Source organism: Musca domestica, unplaced genomic scaffold (assembly GCF_030504385.1).
Source record: "Musca domestica strain aabys unplaced genomic scaffold, Musca_domestica.polishedcontigs.V.1.1 4, whole genome shotgun sequence".
NCBI classification, from domain to species: domain Eukaryota; kingdom Metazoa; phylum Arthropoda; class Insecta; order Diptera; family Muscidae; genus Musca; species Musca domestica.
In genome coordinates, this window is record NW_026712328.1 from 12,013,376 (window position 1) to 12,036,145 (window position 22,770).

Here is a 22,770-nt window from a genome sequence, read left to right on the forward strand (position 1 = left end):
GTCAATGTTGAAATTGTTCATCTTTGAACATTTTTACGTTCGACGTATTTCGGTAACCCCATATAAATAGTAAAGGGTGTTTTTTAAGCCCGATAGAACTTGAAATTGTAAAAAATAACACAAAAAATTAAATTTTAATATTTTTTTTTTATTCGAAAGATCAATACGTGACATTAATATTTGAAAATGATTTCGGGCATATGGGCACCGCGGCTGTTCTTGACGAAGTGCATTCTGGCGTCCAATTTTTGGCCACTTTTTCGAGCACTGCTGGCCATATGTCACGAATAACACGAACAATTGTGGCCTCCAAGGCTTCAATTGTTGCTGGTTTATCAGCATAAACCAGTGACTTCACGTAGCCCCACAGAAAATAATCGAGAGGTGTCAAATCGCACGACCTTCGAGGCCAATTGGCAGGTCCACTTCTCGAAATCAACTTATCGCCAAATTATGATTTCAGTAAGTCGATTGTTGTTGTTGTAGCAGTAGTACATGTGTGTGTTTCTGTTCTGCTAATCTGGTTCCAGCTCCAGGTTTAGAAATTCGGCTACTTTAACGGGCTGTAGCCAGAGATCCTCTGGAGTGAGTTGGGTAGGTTTGGCTGAGCAATTAAAAAGGTGTAGCGTATTGTGCGGGCCTGTATCGCACGCCGGGCAGGCGTCACGCACATCTTCATCAATTCGTGCCCAATAAGAATTGAGGCGACTACACCATCCTGAACGTAATTGCGCCAAAACTACCCTGGTTTGTCTAGGCAGCTGACGTTCTTCGGCTGCAATGGATGGGGGGTGGACTCCGAGGACGGCATTCACTTTGTAACTGCTAATAGCATCCGCGACTGCATCGGTGTGAATGCCACTCAGACCTGCCTGATAGGTTTCTTGATCTAGAGGCTCTCTCTTGTAGCGCTGGACCTCCCTCTCTAGATCATGTATGTCCTTCCTGACACGCCTGGGTGGGGGAGAGTTATCCACCATATGATGGTTGGGATGACTCTCACGGTAACACCCAAGCAGGTACTGCAACGAAAGCATATGATTATGCTGACGTAAGGGAGGACTTTCGCCTCCTCATGTAGATGGTCCACTGGTGTCATGAGGAGGCACCCTGTCGCAGTTCTCAGGGCAGCGTTCTGGCAGGTCTGGATATTCTTCCACTGCGTAGCACTAGTATTCGCAGACCACACTGGAGCCGCATAGTTGACCACAAACCGACCTATCGCGTTATAAGAGGTCAACAAGGTTTCTTTGTCCGCACCCCAAGAGCTGCCGGCTAGCGCCTTGAGGACCTTGTTCCTACTTTTCATCTTGTCGCAGATAGCTGTGGCTTGCGCGGACGACTTGAACATGCTGTCGAACGTTACCCCAAGAATCTTGGGGTAGTTCGTGGTCGGTATTAGATTCCCCTCGACCTGAACATTCAGCTGTGTTCTCATCTCCGCAGACCATGTGGTAAAGAGTGTGGCCGTTGATTTCGTGGCGGATATTTTCATATTCCTCGCGTGGAAGTATGCGGCAAGCTCCGCGAGATAGGGGTTCAACTTTTCGCATATGTCATCGACCACTGGACCCGACGCCATGATCGTACAATCATCCGCATACGTTACGATCTCAATGCCGTCTGGAGGGCGAGGAATTCCGGAAAGATAGAGGTTAAACAGTTCCGGAGATATCACCCCGCCTTGGGGAACTCCCTGTTTCACTCTACGGGCTTTGGACTTCTTGTTCCGGAATTCCACGTACGACTGGCGTCCACACATATAGTTGATTATCCAACGTTTCAAACTTGGCCGGAGGGTAGTTCTCTGTACGTCCTCAAACAGTGTGGCATGATTGACCGTATCAAATGTCTTTGATAGGTCAAGGGCTACCAACACTGTTCTGTCACACGGCCTGTTCTGGTTCAGTCCTCTACTAATATGTGTGGAAATGGCGTGTAATGCTGTTGTGGTACTATGTTGTGGACGAAATCCATGCTGGTGGTTGGCAACTGTATAGCTTCCTCTAATGCTGGGGAGGAGTAAAGCCTCAAGAGTCTTTGCTACTGGCGACAAAAGCGAAATCGGCCTGTACGATTCGCCTTTACTGGCATCCTTGCCTGGCTTCAGTAGCGGGACCAACCGGCCCATTTTCCAGGTTTCGGGCACTATGTGGGTGGCTAGCGACAAATTGAGAACTTTCGTTAAGTACTCGACTCCCGGCGTATCCAGCTGCTTCAACATTACCATTGAGATTCCGTCCGGGCCCAACGCTTTGGATGACTTAGCGTTACGGATGACATTTGCAACATCACCCATCGTAAACTGTGGTGGTTCCTCCTCGGCGGGAAGAGACCTGATACGACGTAGTACTCTTCGCTTCGCCCTATCGCTCTCGGGGTGCTCGACAAATTGTCGGTTAAAATATTCCGCGCACCTCTTCGGATCAGTCACCGTTACGTCGTTAAAAGTGACTGAGGTCCTATCATCCTTTTTTCCAGGGTTCGAGAGCGATTTAACCGTTACCCACAGCTTACTCATATCGGTTCCAATGTTGCAGCACTTCAGATGGTCTAGCCACTTTTTCCTCTTATGCTCCTGTACCAACCGGTTGACTTCCACTGTCAAATCACTGATTCTAGGATCAGTAGGGTTGGTACGACGGAGATCATCACGCTCATTTGCTAATCCCGCTGCCTCTGCTGGGAAGTTTGGTCTTATCTCGGGTTTTCGACCAGCAGGTATATAGCGAGCGGCTGCAGCTCTGATGATGTTTCGGAAAATCCTTTCTGCTACCCGAACATCAGAAGGGTTGGGCAGTTCTCTGAAGCGGCGGTTGGTGAATTCTCTGAACTCTGGCCAGTGAGCTTTCCCATGGTTAAGGAAAATGCGGCGTTCAGAGGTTATGAAATCGGGCGACCTGCTTATGGAGACGATTATCAAGAGATGGTCTGAGCCAAGAGAAATGACGGGTTGCCAAGTCACGTCATTTATCAGACCGGGTGACACTATGGTTAAGACTGGCGAACTGTGGCACTCTCCTCTTATTCGGGTGCATCCTCGTTAACCGTGCAGAATGTGGAGCAGTCAATCTGCTCTGCCAGCGCTGATCCCCTCTGGTCATTACCTAGGACGGAATGCCACAACTCATGGTGGGCATTAAAATCCCCTAGTACCAGGCGGTTATTGCCTACCAATAATGGGCTAATATCAGGCAAATAACGCGGTTCACAGCTATTAATCGGCGGGATATACACATTAAGCACCTCTACCTCGGCAGTTCCACACTTGACTGCTACCCCCATACATTCCATGTATGGGTCACTAGAGACTAGCTCAAGCGAGATAGGCCTGTACTGAACAGAATGGTGTAACAGGAACGCTAATCCCCCACCTCCACTTCTGGTGCGATCCTTCCTTAGTACGTTGTAACCATAACAACGTTGTAGGCTGCAATTTTCATTCAGCTTGGTTTCCTGCACCGCTGCGATCTTAATATTCCTCCGACTCATAAATTCCACTATCTCATCTATTTTGCCTCGAAGTCCGTTGCAATTGAATTGCAAGAACGATGCACAATCCGGAGTTGGAACAGCAACATGTGGCGTTAGGTGCTGCGGTGATGGTTGCTGTTCTGGAGACTGCGGTGGAGTGCCATACTCCGACGACGTCTCTGACGAGGACGACGAAGAAGAGGACTCGCTGGGGACTACGTTACTGCAGCAAGTCGCAACATAATCCCTTTCGCTGTAGTCTCGCAAACGCCTTAATCCGGAACAGTTCTTGAAGTGCACCCACTCTCTGCATCCATTACATCGCACCGAGACAGATCTGTGGTGGATGACGTTCTGACAAACCGAGCAGAACCAAGGTCCGGGGTTTTCCTCAATCCCGGCACGGACCAATAAAATCCGGAGCAAGCATTCCGGGATATGCTGCTCCCAATGCAGAAAAATAAACAAACACAAACATGTACATACTGGGTTGGCAGCCGCTGGCCGAAACTGGAATCTTGTTGTTTCGGGTCAATCCGGTATCGTAGAACCCGCTGCCGTGGGATTGTCAGTAAGTCGATGGTTGCGTTTGCCGTATGTCACGTAGCGCCATCTTGTTTTGAAGAAATAAGGTCCGATGATGCCACCAGCGTGAAAACCGCACCATACGGTGCATTTTTCTGGATGTAATGGAGTCTGTAGGGTCTCTTGTGGATTGGTTTCACTCCATATGCCGCAATTTAGCTTATTAACAAACTCGTTAAGCCAAAAATGCGCCTCATCGTTGAACACAATTCTGCGATAAAACAACGGATCATTTGCCAACTGCTCTAGAGCATGATTTTTAAATAAATGTATCTGGATTCAAACGTGTTCCGCTTTAAACTACAAATACTAGTGAGATCGGTTGGAAAATGTTGTTGCAGTTCTTGAAAAACAATAAAGTGGATGGAACCGTTAAATGGTGACATATAGAGACAAATTTCTACTACAAGAATTGTCATCTATTGCAAGTCTTAAATATCAATCGGTGGATGGTCCAATAAGGACAATGTTCTGATAGCGGTCGTTGAACCCATTATGAACTACAAATACTAAATTGTACAAAACACCCAGCTCAAATCGTCAAAATATCGAATATCAAAAGGTATCAATATATGGACGCGATAGGAAAACAAATATCGGGAGGGACCGTTATATGGAGCTATATGAAATCGTGAACTTACATATACAATGTTCTGCTACCGAAGTCATTGCGAACTATAAATAGCTCTTTTAATACAAATTCGTAGAAAAATGTGACTAAAACCATCAAAATACCGAATATTGGGAGGTGCCTTTAAATGGGCGCCAAATTACTCTACAAAATCTACCATGTCGTGATATAATGCTAATCCTGAATATTTTTAATTTATGGCGTTTGTTCAAAATAAATTTCACCTTAAAGCAACATTTTCAACTTTAAATCAATGTTGTTTCATAATTATTGAAGAAATAAATAGAAACAGTATTGATTTAAAATTGAAAATCGCCGATATAATTTAATTAGCTATTTAAGTTAGCGCGATGCAAAATGTATCTTAAATCGTCAAAATACCGAATACGCGGTGAATATTCGGACGTGGACTAGATGTTCAATATTCTGGCACCGGAGCTAGAACCCATTTGATAAATCCATGGAAAAATGTAGCAAAAATCGAATATCGGAAGGTACCTTTATATGGGGGCTAAACGAAACATGAAACAATGTTCCTCTACCGGAGCTAGAAGTCAAATTCAAATTTTCAGAAAAATCAGTTGAAAAAAATTGGCTAAAACCATCAAAATACCTAAAATAACATAATTTGTGCACAATAACCATGAAGTCGGATGGAGATATGTACGGAAGCTGTATCGAAATAAGAACCGATTTCGATAAAAATGGACCGAAGTATTCCTTTGTGTATCTGATATTAATTACTGAATATCATTTTTGTGTAGTGCATATTATGAATGTAAGGGACTTAAACACCTAATGGGATGAAACATATAAATGAGAGCTAGAGATATATCTGAACCGGTTTTCATTTGAAATACTCACTTCTAGGCTGAATTCGGCCATATATGCCAAAATCCAATCCATTTGGAGGGATATTAACCAATTGTACAATAAACTTCATATATATATATATATATATATATATATATATATATATATATATATATATATATATATATATATATATATAAGAAAGTTGTGTTAGTTACTACGCTTATAACTTAAGAACCGTTGAACTGATTTTAATGATTCATACAAATTCGGAATTGTCTTCTATCCAAAAAGGATAATATCCAAAAAAATCGCGTAAAAATGTGATACATTAACATTTTCATTTTGACTTTTGAAATGCACAATAGTAATGTTTTATTTTGCATGATTTTTTCAATTTTGACTTACTTTTTTTCTAATGTACAATTGTAGTGTTTTATATATGTATATATTTCTTTTTTTTTTAATTTGAATATTAATTCCAATTTATTTAATTGACTTTATTTCTTGAGAACTGAAATTGATGGCGGGTTACATGTGGTGGCCAAACGGAATAGATGATATCGAAATAATTTAACGCGATTACACCAAAGTTAAAGGAAAATTACTTTTTCAAAAACTCTAAAAAATCACCAAAGAGATCTCATTGCAAAAATTCTCAAATCGGGAAAATATCGAAAAAAAAATTTCAATGGAATTGAATTTTAAAATAAAACCAGTAAAGAAAGTCCTAAAGTCGGGCGGGGCCGATTTTATGATACCCTACACCACTTTGCTAATTTAGTTGAGCTCCACATAACAAGTAAAAGTTTTTATGGGAGAATTCAATCATACACTCTATGATTATAATTATAATTTAAAGTTCAAAGGACTAAATATGCCGTACACCCAGAGAAAAAATGACAACATCCGTGTATGAAATGACCACATCCGTGTATGATAGTGTATCAACCACGTTTGGTGTCAAAATGAGCACGCTGTTGTCATTTTGACACCGAGATTTTGGCAACGATTTCAACAACAGATGTGCATGAAATGAGCACATACGTGGTCATTTCGAGCACGCCCCGTTGTCAGATTGTCAACGCTTCGTTGTCAGATCGTCAACGCTTCGTTGTCAGATTGTCAACGCTCCGTTGTCGGATTGTCAACGCCCGTTGTCAGATTGAAATCAATGGTGGTCATTTTTTGATATCCGTTCCTTTTCCATTTTATACCCTTAGTAGAAGAAACGACATTTTTTGAAAAGTATTTTATTGAACGAAACCAATTACATAAATTATATTAATTATATCATCTCTTTGCTCGTCACTTAATTTCTTATTAACGCTACTACATTCAAGCGCTAGTTTCCCCTTCGAGGTATGTGTTAACAATTCCGTTAGATCCTATATTAAATAAAAAAACTACATTAACTATGCTTACACAAATATTACTCTTACCTTACCTCTGACAAAATTCCTTTGGCTTTTGAGCAGTTCGAACCTGTAGTGTCGGGAGTACCAGGAGTACTTGCAGGTGTCTCGTTGCGTTTCCACCATTCACCTATTTTAGATGGAACTGACATAGTTTCGTCATCAATCCCGAGCTATTGTTATGACAATATTAATACTGATTAATTAATGCTATAGCATTTGTATCTTTTAAATTCGGACTTGTATTGCCCATTTGGTGCAAAATTAATTCTAAATCAGATAAAGATATTTATGGGAGCTAAATCCAAATCTGAACCGATCTCGATAAGATTTGGCAAAGATATTTCTGAGCTGAACCGATCTCGATAAAATTTAGCAAAGGTATTTCTGAGCTGTATTTGATATATTTCCCTGAATATCGTTGTTACGGAGTGCATATTACGGCTGTGGGTAACAAATACAACAAATCGGATGAACAATATATATGGGAGCTATAGCTATATCTGAACCGATCTTCAAATTTTGCATACTACCTTCTAGACTCAATTCGGTCGTATGTGCCAAATTCCATCCCATTTGGGCAAATATTAGACATTTGGTGCACAATAAAAGGTAAATCGGACGAAGTTATATATGGGAGCTATATCCAAATCTGAACCGATCTCGATAAAATTTAGCAAAGGTATTTCTGAGCTGCATTTGATATATTTCCCCAAATATTGTTGTAACAGAGTGCATATTACGGCTGCGGAGGACAAAAATGACAAATCGGATGAACAATATATATGGGAGCTATAGCTATATCTGAACCGATTTCCATCAAATTTGGCATGCTTATTTCTAGGCCTAATTTGGTTGCATGTGCAAAATTCCATACTATTCGGGCTGATATTACACGTTTGGTGCACAATAAATTTTTACCGATTATCTCCAATTTCAATAGGGTTCGTCCTTGGGCCAAACAAATGTTGTTTGCAAAATTTCATCTCAATCGGATAATAAATGCGACCTGCATTTTGTTCACAAAAATACATGGACAGACGGACGGACGGACGGACAGACGGACTGACATGTATAAATCAACTCAGAAAGTGATTCTATGCAGATCATCAAAAGGAACTATGGGTCTATCTCGTTTCCTTTTGCCTGTTACAAACAAATGCACAAAGACATAATACCCTGACCACCTTGTGGTGTAGGGTATAATTAAATAAAAGTACATTCTATTGACAAACTTTGTAAGGATCTTTAAACAGTTGCTGTAAAAAATCAGCGAACAAGTTGAAGATTTTTTGAATTTGTTATTCTTCTTTTGTCAATTTTTTTTTCAATTTGTATTATCATATTGTGGATTTTCAGTGGATTTTTGTGAACAAAATAAAGAATAATTTTTCACTATATACAATTTTTTTTTGAAATAAGTGCGAAATAGGATGTTAACTGACATCTACCTTTCAACTCCAGGGCCTACATCGTGGTTCAGCTGGAAGATGCGCACACATTTAAGCAAACAAAAATGACCGAAAAAGACTAATGGGGCTCATTTCAAAGCGTGGACATACTTCTTTCATGTGACAATAATCCGTCCAATGAGAGCTCAAAATGTAAATTTTTTTGGGAGTACAATCAGTAAAATACTAAATATAAAGGGTGCAAAATAGTATAATTTTTCTATCTTTCCAAAAATTCTTCCCGAACATTCAAGATACCTGAAATCGCTTTTGCAGATCATGATTTAAGCTATTTTTGAGGTCTTCGCCACTTTCTTCTATTTTTGGCCCTTATTTGTCATCTTTGTTTCTAAGGGGGTAGAGAACCTCTTCGCATAAAATTTTCGGAGTAGGGCCCATATTGGTTTTGACCACATTCATCAATTGATTTGGCTAAAAAATTGTATTTATGCTACCCTGGGGTAAGGAACCATCATACAGATAATTGCCACATAGAAGTTTATTTAAGTAAAGTCCCCACATTGGAGTATCCCCAAGTCCACTTTCACATCTAATGTGTGGTCAGAAAAGAAAATTTTGTATTCTATTGAATTTGTAACCCCCAAGAGAATATTGGTTGGGAACGTAGATTTGGGATGTACATTTATATGAAAATATGAACAAATTACAAATATAAGAAAGTAGCATGGGACCGAATATTTGTTGAATCGTCATTGAATTATACTACGATGAAAAATATGGACTTTATGGGGTCTCCAACTTACAATTTAAATGGCAAATAAAATTAATTCCCATCTTACGGTAATGGGTGTAAAATAGCTATATTTTTGATATGGCTTCTATTTGTCATATTGGATTATAAGGGGTAGAATAACGTTTTCAATGTAGGTCGATGTTTCGGAGAAGTGCCCATATAAAAGTAACCTCCTGATTTTACCAAATTTCAAAGGATTTGACAAAAAATGTGTATTTGGGGGGTGAAAATCTTACACAAAAATTTCAACATATCTACAAATTTTAGAATTTTCTCCATGTAATAGTACCCCCACAAGTCCATCTTTTGGCGGATAAACAGACGGACATGGTTAGGGGGACTTATGAGGACTCTAATGCACAATCTAAGGCGTTAATGGGTTACAAAAAGCAATTAACTTTGGCTATTTTTAAATCATTATGAGGTGTACAAAATACAGTAAATTCCAAATTACTGCTCATTTGACTGGAAAATTTTGCTACGATTTTTACCATACTAAAAATTAATTTGATCCCTTACATGGGGATAAGGTTGATATATACTTTTTAATATGTTTGTATAGCACATCCACACATTTGAAGCCCACGGTATATATATTTGTATTTGATATATTGTATTTGATATATTTCCCCAAATATTGTTACACAGTGCATATTACAGCTGCGGAGGACAAAAATAACAAATAGGATAAACAATATATATAGGAGTTATAGCTATATCTGAACCAATTTCGATCAAATCTGGCATACTTTTTTTAGGCCTTATTTGGTCGTATCTGCAAAATTTCACACTATTTTGGCTGATATTACACGTTTGGTGCACAAAAAATTCAAATCGGACGAAGATATATATGGGAGCTTTATCTAAATTTTCCAATTTCAATAGGGTTCGTCCTTGGCCAAACAAATGATTTGTGGGAAGTGTGACATGTACTTTGTTTAAAAAAATACATGGGCAGACGAACGGACATGCATAAATCGACTCAGAATGTGATTCTATGCAGATCGTTTGTATGTTTGTTTGTAATTTATGGACTCGAAAACCGCTGAACAGATTTTCCTGAAAATTTCCAAGTATACTAGAACCTGAAAGTAACATAGGCTATAAAATTTTTTGAAATTCCACTTGGAACTGGAGAATTGGAGGTACCTCCCAAAAATTTACATTCTATATGCACACTAGCTTGCCCGGTCCGCGTTGCCGGCCCTTAATTTTAGTCTTTAATGCTATTATATCATCCACCTTGGAAAGGAGGGTATATTAACTTTTCATTCCATTTGTAACATCACTAAATGTTCGTCATAGACCCCATTAAATATGCATATATATTCATAATCAGCATAAAACTCTAAGTCGATTTGTCCGTCTGTATGTCTGTTTGTTTAAATTACGATACAGCCCACATTATTTGACGTATAGCGTCAAAATTTAGCCGAAAATTTTGTATTGTGTATAGGATGGTTGGTATTGAAAATGATCTATCGGTTCACGTTTTGGTATAGTCCCCATATAACGGCATCTCTCGAAATTCGGTATTTTGATGATTTTTGCCACATTTCTCCACGGATTTGTCTAACACATATAACGACACCTACCTATATTAGGTATGTTGATAATCCACACATTTACGCGTTTAATTGTTTCAAATTTGGTATTTTAGAAGGTTTGAAGTATAAAATTGTCCACAGAGGTTCCCGTTTTGGTATGGCCCCATATAACGGCCTCATTCACTTTATGGTTTTTTGATAAGTTAACTGCATTATTCAAACAGTCTTACTGGTATATGAAGTTTAAAGTGAAACACGCTTGAATTTAGATACTTTTATATAAAAATATTTCCTTTACCCTCAGATGGATGAAAGTAATAATTCTGTCCGACCGAACTTAATTTTTTTTACTTGTTTTTAAAGTATCATTGAAAATGCGCGTTGGAGACCCCATAATTTCCATATCTTTTATCATAGTATTGTTATAGATTTTTTTTTCTGTCCTGCTTTTTAACGAAAACCAAAATTGGTTATCCACCTATTTCAACTACTTTAAGTATCTATAAAATACTTTTTCCAGGGGATTACAATATTTTCCAATACTATATTTTAAAAATTGAATCTTAAAGATTATTTAACGGGATAAACAGGCAGTTCTAGCAGTTGTCTTCAAACTATGACATATATCATATGTTACGCATATTGTTTATAAACAATTATAATCAGCATCAGTTGTCATTCATTGTCACAAACTATTTCCGTTTGCACTCTACTAAAATTATTTCTTTTCTAAGTTGACCTCGTGGGATTCAGATCAAAATTTTGGAGATCAATCCTTAGAACTTGGCTCCATAAAAAAAAAAAAAAAAAAAAAAAAAAAAAAAAATAATTAGAGCCATTAGACTAGCTTCTAAATTCAGTTAAAAACAAATAGTTTACTCAAAAAGGAATATTTTGTCAAAACAAGAAAAGGATCATCATCGCTTTCCTCCGCGTCCTCTTCACTGAAATAGCAAGAGGCCTCATCAACAACTCCCGACAAAATATCTTCTTCTAACATGGCAACATCAAGGCCACCATCAAAGGGGGAACTTTTCTCACTGAAACGTAAGAAATAACCATAGGAACCATAAATGGAACTACCACCGTCTTGCGAGTGTACCGAAACCAATTCATCACAATTATTGTTGCTGGTAGGGGAATTGTTAACCGACAATGTATTCGTGGTGACCATTAAGGCTGGTGGGGTTTTATGACGTCTCAAGGAATGGCGTATTGAACGGAATTCCGGCAGCTGTAGTATGTTGGCAAAGGAATCCACCACTGTCCACGACTCGTTGTCCAAAAACAGACAAATCTCCTCCAAACAACAGACATGATAACGTTGAAAAAACTCCTCACTTTGCAGCTGCATTGTTTCAATTAATTTCTCTGAATTTTCACCACAAAATTCCTGACCGACTTTCTTCAGCCTTTGTATAATGCTGAGAACTTGAATGAACTGATCATACTTAAGGGTACGCAATTTGGAACTTTGTAAAAATATACAAATTTTTGTTAGAATATCATTCCATATACGTGATTGTCCTTTTTTGAGTTTTTCCTGAATATAATTATCAGGCGATTCGGGCATATCCAACGGATAGAGTTTATAGTTTTGATGCCATATAACAATTTGATAATATGATGATAAAATGGTCCAGACGGTTTTGCACAGACTTATCAAACACGAAATGTATTTGTCCGCCTCAACCTGCTCGCACAGTTGTTCGTAGAGTAACTTGAAATTATCATCAATATTTGGATCATTATAGCCGCGCAGAACGGAGTTTACCGAGGAATGTATGGCCGATATGAAATTTATGTGGAGCTGATCCATGGCAATCAGGGACTTATTTAACAGCTTGTATGCCTCCTGAAGTTTTGAATATTTACGCATATCAAAGTTAAGTATCATCTCATTCAAAACTGTATCCAATTGAAATTCGGTCAGTAGCAGAGTCTCTTGTAGTTTTTTATTCAACGATTGAACGCAATTATATTGCATAAATTCATCGGCGGAATCTTTACAGCTAAGTAACAATGATATTGCTCCGGAATAGTTGCAGTCTGACAAAAGTTTTTGAACTTCAACATCGGTAGATTTCAACTTCTTGATGGCCTGTAGTGTATTGAGCAACTCTTTAAGTATCTCGCGTTTACGATAGGAAGCCAATATTTCCAGACTAGTTGTGGTTAAATTTTGTTTGGCATAATTTAAGTACGAACGGGCCTTGCGACATGTCCACAGAGATTCCTCCAATTCCTTTTGGATTTCATTGATGGCGGTAAATTCAACATTGCAGGCACTTCGCTGTTCCAATATGTTTTGCAATACTTGTTTGGATAATACTTTGTGTTGGGTACGCAATTGCATCATGGTTGTTTCAATTAGGCCATAATCAACGCCATTTGCCAAGACTTTCTGCAATTCATACATGTCTGCATTACTGTCTGGCTGGAAGTAAATGTCTGTTATGCTCTCCAATATTTCTTGATCGGATTTCTGGGAACTACTGGCTTCTGATGAATCGCATTCATCAGCAATTCCACCACCACCACCATCTTCGCCACTGGCCTTTTTCCTCGAAGAAGTTGCATCGGATTTGTTTTCAGTAACATTTTGTATGAAGTAATCTGAAAAGCCCATGGCTGGTATCATTTGTCGATTTGCCTGTTTGTGCAATAGGTCCATAAATTTTCCCTTAATCCCATCCATTTCCACAAATATAGAGAAAAAAAAAAATATACTGCTCTTTTAAAGAATTATTTGGTGATCGTATAGGCATGATGATTCTTATACTATGTTGTCGTGTTCCGTCTGCTTTAAACCAAAGAACCTCGCCATTCCGACAAGAGCTAGTCGATGAAAACCTAGCATGCCACTCAGGTCTAGAAGCAGATGGCTGACCAGAAATCGGCACGTAACATAGATGGCGCCCAACGGTAGACTTTTAACATAATTGTTAATCATTAAATAACATTTTTGAACAATTTCCATTCAAATACCTTAAGCTATACTCTTTCAACTCCATGTAAACGCGATACTTTTGCTTGAGTTATGAAAATATATGAGCCCAGGAAGCAACTACGAACGAAACAGAGTTCTCTTTAGTGGTCATATTATTCATAATACAACGTAAAAGAATTTTCCCAGTCAATCTTTGGATTTCGAAGTCCGATACTATTACTTTAAAGGTGATCTTTGTGTTGCGAAATTTATGTTGGCAATTTAAATATACACTCGTATAATGTACACATGGAATTCAAAGAGAAGTAAAACAAAAATATTGGTCATATAATCTCGTTTTAAACAGTTATTTAAGCAAATATAAGGTTCTACTAGTAGAAGGCAGGTTTGAAATTTAAAACACTTGAAGCGTCTACTTCCACTGCTAGTACGAACCCTGAATTATCTTTATTTTGGCATTTAGGTAGGGATTATAAACATTATTCCTCGATAAAATTTTAACTTGTAATATGTGGTAAGAAAAATTTTATCGAGGAATAATGTTTATAATCCCTACCTAAATGCCAAAATAAAGATAATTCAGGGTTCGTACTAGCAGTGGAAGTAGACGCTTCAAGTGTTTTAAATTTCAAACCTGCCTTCTACTAGTAGAACCTTATATTTGCTTAAATAACTGTTTAAAACGAGATTATATGACCAATATTTTTGTTTTACTTCTCTTTGAATTCCATGTGTACATTATACGAGTGTATATTTAAATTGCCAACATAAATTTCGCAACACAAAGATCACCTTTAAAGTAATAGTATCGGACTTCGAAATCCAAAGATTGACTGGGAAAATTCTTTTACGTTGTATTATGAATAATATGACCACTAAAGAGAACTCTGTTTCGTTCGTAGTTGCTTCCTGGGCTCATATATTTTCATAACTCAAGCAAAAGTATCGCGTTTACATGGAGTTGAAAGAGTATAGCTTAAGGTATTTGAATGGAAATTGTTCAAAAATGTTATTTAATGATTAACAATTATGTTAAAAGTCTACCGTTGGGCGCCATCTATGTTACGTGCCGATTTCTGGTCAGCCATCTGCTTCTAGACCTGAGTGGCATGCTAGGTTTTCATCGACTAGCTCTTGTCGGAATGGCGAGGTTCTTTGGTTTAAAGCAGACGGAACACGACAACATAGTATAAGAATCATCATGCCTATACGATCACCAAATAATTCTTTAAAAGAGCAGTATATTTTTTTATGGAGCCAAGTTCTAAGGATTGATCTCCAAAATTTTGATCTGAATCCCACGAGGTCAACTTAGAAAAGAAATAATTTTAGTAGAGTGCAAACGGAAATAGTTTGTGACAATGAATGACAACTGATGCTGATTATAATACCGCCCCTGTAGCCTCTCAGCATGTCCCAGAATTAGATGCACTCCTGACATCTATACATCAAACTATTCTTGATTCCCAAGCGGAATTTCGATCAGAAATCAATGCGATAAAAGAGACCATTTCAAATTTGTCAATCAGTAACACGAGGAGCACTCCTCCTTTAGAATCGGCAACCACCTCGACTTCTCAACAATTATTAACTACCTTTAGAAAACCACCAGAACTTAAAGACTGGAAGGTAAATTTTGATGGTACAGGAAGCGTTTCGGATTTCTTATTCAAGCTTGATACCCTTTCTAAGCGCAATCAGTGCAGTAATGACTTCTTATTAAGTAACTTCCAAGTATTTTTGAGTGGTAAAGCTGAAACTTGGTATTGGCTTTTTATTAAACAAAACAGGGAGTACACCTACCCCTATCTTTGTTATGCCATAACAAAAGAATTTGGCAATTTGGAGTCAGATCATGAAGTCATGATGCGTATATCTCTTAGGAAACAACATCCAAAAGAATCATATGATGAATTTCATACTTGCTTGGTAGCCATGAATATTCGCATGCAAGATCCAATATCCGAGAGATCCTTAATAAAAATCATTAAAAACAATGTAAATTCAAACCTCAAACTCATGCTATTTAGTGCTGAACCGAAAAATCTTGAGGACCTTAGGGATATAGCCAGAAAAGCTGAAAAACTGATTAAGGAAAATAAAGTTCAGACAAATATACAAAACACAGGCAAACATGTGCATGAAGTCCATGCAAACATAAATGAAGAAGATCCTTCAGACATACTCAATGATCCACAAATTGAAGCATTTAATTTAAATCGTTCTTCTCCAAAGTCAGACTATTCCAAAATCAAATGCTGGAACTGTTTGAACTTTGGCCACTCATACATATACTGCCCAGATGAGAAACGAAATAAATTTTGTTACAAATGTGGCCAACACGGTGTTCTCACCACTAATTGCCCAAATTCGCATACGGGAAACATGAAAAGGAACGAGATGGCTGTCGGGGACTCTCGTTACCAAAAGTAAACCCCGAGCCTCACGAGGATATAATCTGTTATCTTCCACAGGAAGATACAGATATCATGCACAATAAAATAAAACTTTTATCAACATCTAATGTTCAATGTATTAAAAACAAGATTTTAAAGTGTAGGAAACGCTTTAACACTAGGAAGAAATATAGGAAAATTATTGAATCCACTAAGCTTATTGAAAATGGTGATGATAGACCTTTTGTCAAGGTTCAAATTTTAGATAATGAATTCACAGCCTTATTGGATTCTGGAGCTAGTGTTTCAGTAATGGGAAGAAATTGTAATGAATTTTTAAATAGAAATAATATTGAGTTGCGGTGTTTTAAATCCTATGTATCTACTGCAGATGGATCTAAAAGAGAAGTTATTGGGCATTGCTTATTACCAATTAGATATAAAAATGTTACCAAGGAACTTAATTTCTATATGGTTCCATCCCTGTCGCAAGAAGTTTACCTTGGCGTTGATTTCTGGAGATTATTCGCTCTTGCCCCAGAAGTAATCCCTCAAATAGCGTCTATTGATGAATCTGATTCAGAAGAAGGTGATTTGCTGTTTCATGAATTAAGTCCAGAACAAAAATTGCAACTTGATGCTGTCATTTTAAAGTTTCCTTCATATGAAAAATGTGGTTTAGGGTGTACCGACTTACTTGAGCATCACATTGACACGGGCGAGTCAGTACCCATTAAATCAAAACATTACCCTTTATCTCCCCCTAGACAGAAGGAAGTGTACGAAGAAATAGAAAGACTTCTTCAACTAGGCGTTATCGAAGAATCGAACTCGCCATGGTGTAGTCCAGTGGTAACAGTTCGTAAGCCCGGTAAAGTGAGGCTCTGTCTTGACTCTCGAAGGGTAAATGCCTTGACGAAAAAGGACTCATATCCTTTACCCCACATCAATGGGCTGCTAAGTAGATTGAAAGATACCTTTTTTATTAGTGGTATCGATTTGAAAGATGCTTTTTTTCAAATTAAGCTTTCAGAATCATCGAAGGAAAAGACAGCATTCGCTGTTCCAGGAAAACCTTTATATCAATACCGAGTCATGCCTTTCGGCCTCTGCAATGGTCCACAAACCATGAGCAGACTTATGGACAAGGTAATACCTTCTAGAATGAGAGAAAATGTTTTTATTTACTTAGATGATCTGCTAGTTTGCAGCCCAACTTTCGATGAGCATATCAAATTGCTCGGGGATGTTGCTAACCGCCTTCGAGACGCCAAATTAACAATAAATGTTAGCAAAAGCAAGTTTTGCCAGAAGGAAATAAAATATTTGGGCTACCGCATAGGTAATGGTTGCCTAAAGGTAGACCCTGACAAGGTTAAGGCAATCAAAGATTTCCCTATTCCAAAATCTCCTAGACAAGTTAGAAGATTTGTTGGTATGGCCAACTGGTATAGAGGTTTTATAAACAATTTTTCAGACTTATCGGGTCCTCTCACTGACTGCTTAAAAAAGAATGGCAAGCCATTCCAATTGAACGGTGAAGCCAAAGCAGCATTTGAAAAGCTGAAAGAAGCACTCAGCAAAGCACCCGTGTTGGCACAACCCAATTTCAATAAGGAATTTATCGTCCAATGCGATGCCTCACGGGTTGGTGTGGGTGGTGTTTTATTTCAATACACAGATGACGGGAAGGAAAAGCCTATTGCGTTTGTATCGCAAAAGCTTAACAAAGCACAGCGCAATTACACTGTCACTGAGTTGGAGTGTCTTGCAGCAATTGTCTGTGTACAAAGATTCAGACCATATATAGAAGGCTTGCCATTTCGTATTATAACAGACCACTCTAGCCTACAATGGCTTATGACCCAAAAAGATTTAAGTGGTCGCCTTGCACGATGGAGCCTCAAGCTCCAACGATACGACTTTAATATGGAGCATCGTAAAGGGTCACTTAATGTTGTCCCAGATACCTTGTCACGTATTGATGTGGATGAGCTCGACTTGACAACAGCCTTTCCAGAAATCGACATTAACAGCGAAGAATTCATCTCCCCAGAGTACAACGCTTTAAAATCTTTAATTTCTAAGAACAAATCGACTCTTCCAGATTTGGATATTTCAGGAAATCAAGTTTATAAGCGCGTTAAATTCAGAGAAGGTCACGTAGATGAGGAAGATAGTCTATGGCGTATTTGGCTACCCAAAGGTTTAACGCAAAAAGCAATAGAAAATGCTCACAATGCTACTTGTCACGGTGGATATTTCAAAACTCTGGCGAGAGTAAGGCAACTTTACTTTTGGCCTAAAATGGCAAAAGATATTAGGATGTTTGTCCAAGAATGCGATGATTGTAAAACTATGAAACCTGAAAATAAAGTTTTGCGGCCTATAATGGGTACACAATTCAAAACATATCGGCCTTTTCAACGGCTTTACTGTGATTTTTTAGGACCGTACCCTTGTTCAAAGCAAAAAAACACGCAGCTATTGATCGTTCTTGATCATTTTACAAAATTTATTTTTCTTCAGCCCATGCGATCTGCCACGTCAATAAACACAATCGACTTTCTTCAGAATTATTTATTCTCAACATTCGGTGTACCTCAATATATTCACACCGATAATGGCAAGCAATTTATCTCTAACGAAATGAATGATTTTCTTAAATTGTATGGGATTTCCCACATTAAAACTGCACTTTACTCGCCCCAGGCAAATGCCTCAGAGCGAGTTAATCGTGAAATAATTTCAAAAATCCGCTTCCTTTTGAAAAAAGAAATAGACCATACGAACTGGGATAAATGTATTCCAAAAATATTGACTGTGTTAAGAAGTGACTATCATTCATCTATAGGCTATAGTCCTTATTATGCTGTATTTGGCCAAAATATGTGTCTACATGGTACATCATATTCTTTATTAGAAAAACTTAATATGATGGAAGATGATACTATAGTTCAACACAACGATCGCATCAGCAAAATTAGGGAAAGAATATCGAATAACTTAGATGATGCGCATGAAAAAGCAAATAAGGTATATAACCTGCGGTCGCGTAATGTATCATTTATCCCAGGACAAATTGTATTTCGTAAAAATCACACTTTAAGCAATATGCAAAAAGGGATAAATTCGAAAATGTTACCAAAATATATCAAATGCAGGGTAAGGAAAAAAGTTGGAAACTGCCTATATGAGATAGAGAGTATGGAAGGAAAAATAATAGGGACATTCCACGGCAGCGATCTTAGAACCTAATCAATTGCAGGTAATGCCAGTATGATATTGCCCGGCTTCGTGGGTCGAGCCACACGCTTGAGGTTAAAGTAAGAAAAAAAATCCTTTTTTCTTTTCGTTTAACGGATAAATCCGCTGAACGAAGCAGATTTGTTATAGATTTTTTTTTCTGTCCTGCTTTTTAACGAAAACCAAAATTGGTTATCCACCTATTTCAACTACTTTAAGTATCTATAAAATACTTTTTCCAGGGGATTACAATATTTTCCAATACTATATTTTAAAAATTGAATCTTAAAGATTATTTAACGGGATAAACAGGCAGTTCTAGCAGTTGTCTTCAAACTATGACATATATCATATGTTACGCATATTGTTTATAAACAATTATAATCAGCATCAGTTGTCATTCATTGTCACAAACTATTTCCGTTTGCACTCTACTAAAATTATTTCTTTTCTAAGTTGACCTCGTGGGATTCAGATCAAAATTTTGGAGATCAATCCTTAGAACTTGGCTCCATAAAAAAAAAAAAAAAATAATTAGAGCCATTAGACTAGCTTCTAAATTCAGTTAAAAACAAATAGTTTACTCAAAAAGGAATATTTTGTCAAAACAAGAAAAGTTAAATTATTCTCCAGACAAAACAAGAGAGAAACGACCCAACTGAGAAGGTAAGATAAATGTGAGTTAAAACCAATTAAACAGCAAGAGCTGTATATAGTGAGAACTATTCTGCCATATGTGAAATCTTACATAAATTTTTGTACATTTATTACCAGCTTGGAGGTTTCCAATCTGTGGGCAAAATTTCAATAAGCTCGCAGTTGGAATTAAGGCGAACCTATTTACATCTGGTCCACGACTTACCATACCCGCCCATCCATAGCATACAATCAGCTCTAATAATATTTAGAAATAGACATAACTAAATAAGTTGAGTTAACTCACCTTGTCTGGTGCAACACCTCTTCAAAACAACAAAAACTTCCATTGGACATCATTCCAAGAGAGACTGAAAGGCATATAATCCATCTTTGGGAAAACACCAACAATAACCCTTAACGAGTTTTGCACATGTCTCCTCTTCAAGCAATCACAACAACAATAATCTAATGCAGGTACCGTATTTTAATTGGACAATAATATCACAAAGTACTGATTTCACTAGATCCATAAATGTTAAATATAGCCGAGAAAATCAATTTTTAACTTTATAATCATTCACCAAACAATTTAAATAATTACTACCCGAAAACTATTACTTTTCCTTGTTAACTAAATAGACACTCCTTATCTTTACTTTGTCAAACACCGGTTTTGTTTATAATTTCTTCCAAATCATCTTATCTTCGTTTCTCTTATCTGCTTGCTCTTCATATTTCATTTTATCTGCGTAATCAATTTCTTTAAATTGCCAAAAAAATAGAATAAGAAGAAGCATAAGATCAATTAGAAGAAACTTATAATCAAAACAAAAGCAAATAGAAAATAAGAATCAAAGAACTTTTTTTTTTTTGCACTAAAGGAATTCAAAAGACAGAAAACAAAATTCTCGCATGCGATAAATTTTAGAAGTATTGCAATGTTAAAATTATTATATAAGAAACAACTTAATTATTATGTAAAATTGTAATTATTATTATTATTATGTATTTTATCCTTTAGATTTAAGAACATAATCAATATGAATTGCTAATTCTAATTATATAGAGGAATATGATTATATGAAGTACCTAAATGCCCAAATTTTGATAGTTCAAATATGGGGTAATCTTAACTAAAATAGAGTGAAGGATTACCAAGGATGGGAAGGGGTAAAACACTCAGATGACATAATATCTCGTCATCAAAGGTAGGTATTTGCTATGGATATTGTTCAAGAAAAAAAAAAGATATACTGCTCTTTTAAAGAATTATTTGGTGATCGTATAGGCATGATGATTCTTATACTATGTTGTCGTGTTCCGTCTGCTTTAAACCAAAGAACCTCGCCATTCCGACAAGAGCTAGTCGATGAAAACCTAGCATGCCACTCAGGTCTAGAAGCAGATGGCTGACCAGAAATCGGCACGTAACAGTATAATTCAAAGACGATTAAACAAATGTCCGGTTCCTTAAATCATATGATGATCAGTTTTTGCATGGATGGTTTCTTCCCAAATTACCAACATTTGCCGAAAATAGTATGAAAATATGGTTAAAATGTAAGATATACTTGAAATCGGGTTGTATCCTTATCCGGGGGTTATGGCCCATATCGTGAACTGCAAAAGTGATTTAAGGTATCGTGAAAGTTTAGGAAGAATTTCTGAAAGAATAGAAATCCTTTTCCCTTTATATTCGGTATTTCACTGATTGCAGTCCCAATGAATTTTACATATTGAGTTCTCTTTGGACGGATTATTGTCATGTGATGCGTGTTGAAATGAGCCCCATAACGTTTTGTCGGTTATTTTTGCTTATTTAAATGTGTTCGCATCTTCCAGCTGAAGCACGATGTAGATCATGGAGTTGAAAGCTAAATGCCAATTTCAGACATGAAAGATCGCCATTTAACATCTTTTTGCGTACTATTTCATTTTTTATATTATTCAAAATTTCACTCCAAAAGGATTTTTCTTTTATATTTTTATTGGCATATTTTACGCAATTTTTTTGCAAGATTCCATTTCGAAGTTGTATGAATTGTGAAAATCCGTCAAAACGTTCTTGAGTTATAAGCATAGTAACTAATAAACAAATTGAAAAAAATCTTCGACTTGTTCGCTGGTTTTTTTTACAGCAAATATTTAAAGGTCCTTACGAAGTTTGGTCCTTACTATTATTTTGAAATTTGATTCCACTGAAAAAATGTTCTCAGTTTTTCCCTATTTTAGAGTTTTTGCAGTGCAATATGCTCGTTTTTGATTGACCACGTTAAATTATTTTGACATCATCTATTCAGTTCCGCCACTCCATAATTTTCGCCGCTTTCTATTGCCCAAAAAGACTACACATCATATTAGAATTCACAAAAAAAAAAAAAAAAAAAAAAACACTACAAATGTACATTCCGAAATAGTAAGTCAAAATGGAAAAAAATCATGCAAAATAAAACATTACTATTGTACACTTCAAAAGTCAAAATGAAAATTTAAAATTTCACATTTTTACGCGATTTTTTTGGATTTTATCCTTTTCTGCCAAGAGACAATTCCGAATTTCCGAATTTCCCTGGCGTCCAAATAAATTCCTAAGTTTGGAGGGAAAGTCAACAGTATCTCGTGTAATAATTTTCAAACCGATATCTTCATTATCTGGCAAATATAAAGATTTTAGATAAATCAAGATAGTGGGCGTAAAAGTAGGCGTGGTGAATATTTTTTTCTTTAAAAACCTAACTCGGGGTATGACGAACGTTTGTACAAAAAATTATGCAAGCCGGTCCAGCCGTTTTCAACTGATTCCGTTACCAACAAACAACAATTGATTTTTATATATATAGAAGAAGATAGAAGATATATATATTAATCG

The 22,770-nt window shown here is 37.1% G+C and overlaps 1 protein-coding gene across 1 annotated transcript; it reads right to left on the minus strand.

Moving 5' to 3' along the window:
- Positions 1-11,526: 11,526 nt before the first annotated feature.
- Positions 11,527-13,389, minus strand: LOC131804179 (syndetin-like). The gene has a single exon (XM_059126663.1). It carries the CDS (start codon positions 13,366-13,368, stop codon positions 11,527-11,529), a length of 1,842 nt encoding a protein of 613 aa, XP_058982646.1. The 5' UTR covers positions 13,369-13,389.
- Positions 13,390-22,770: the final 9,381 nt, after the last annotated feature.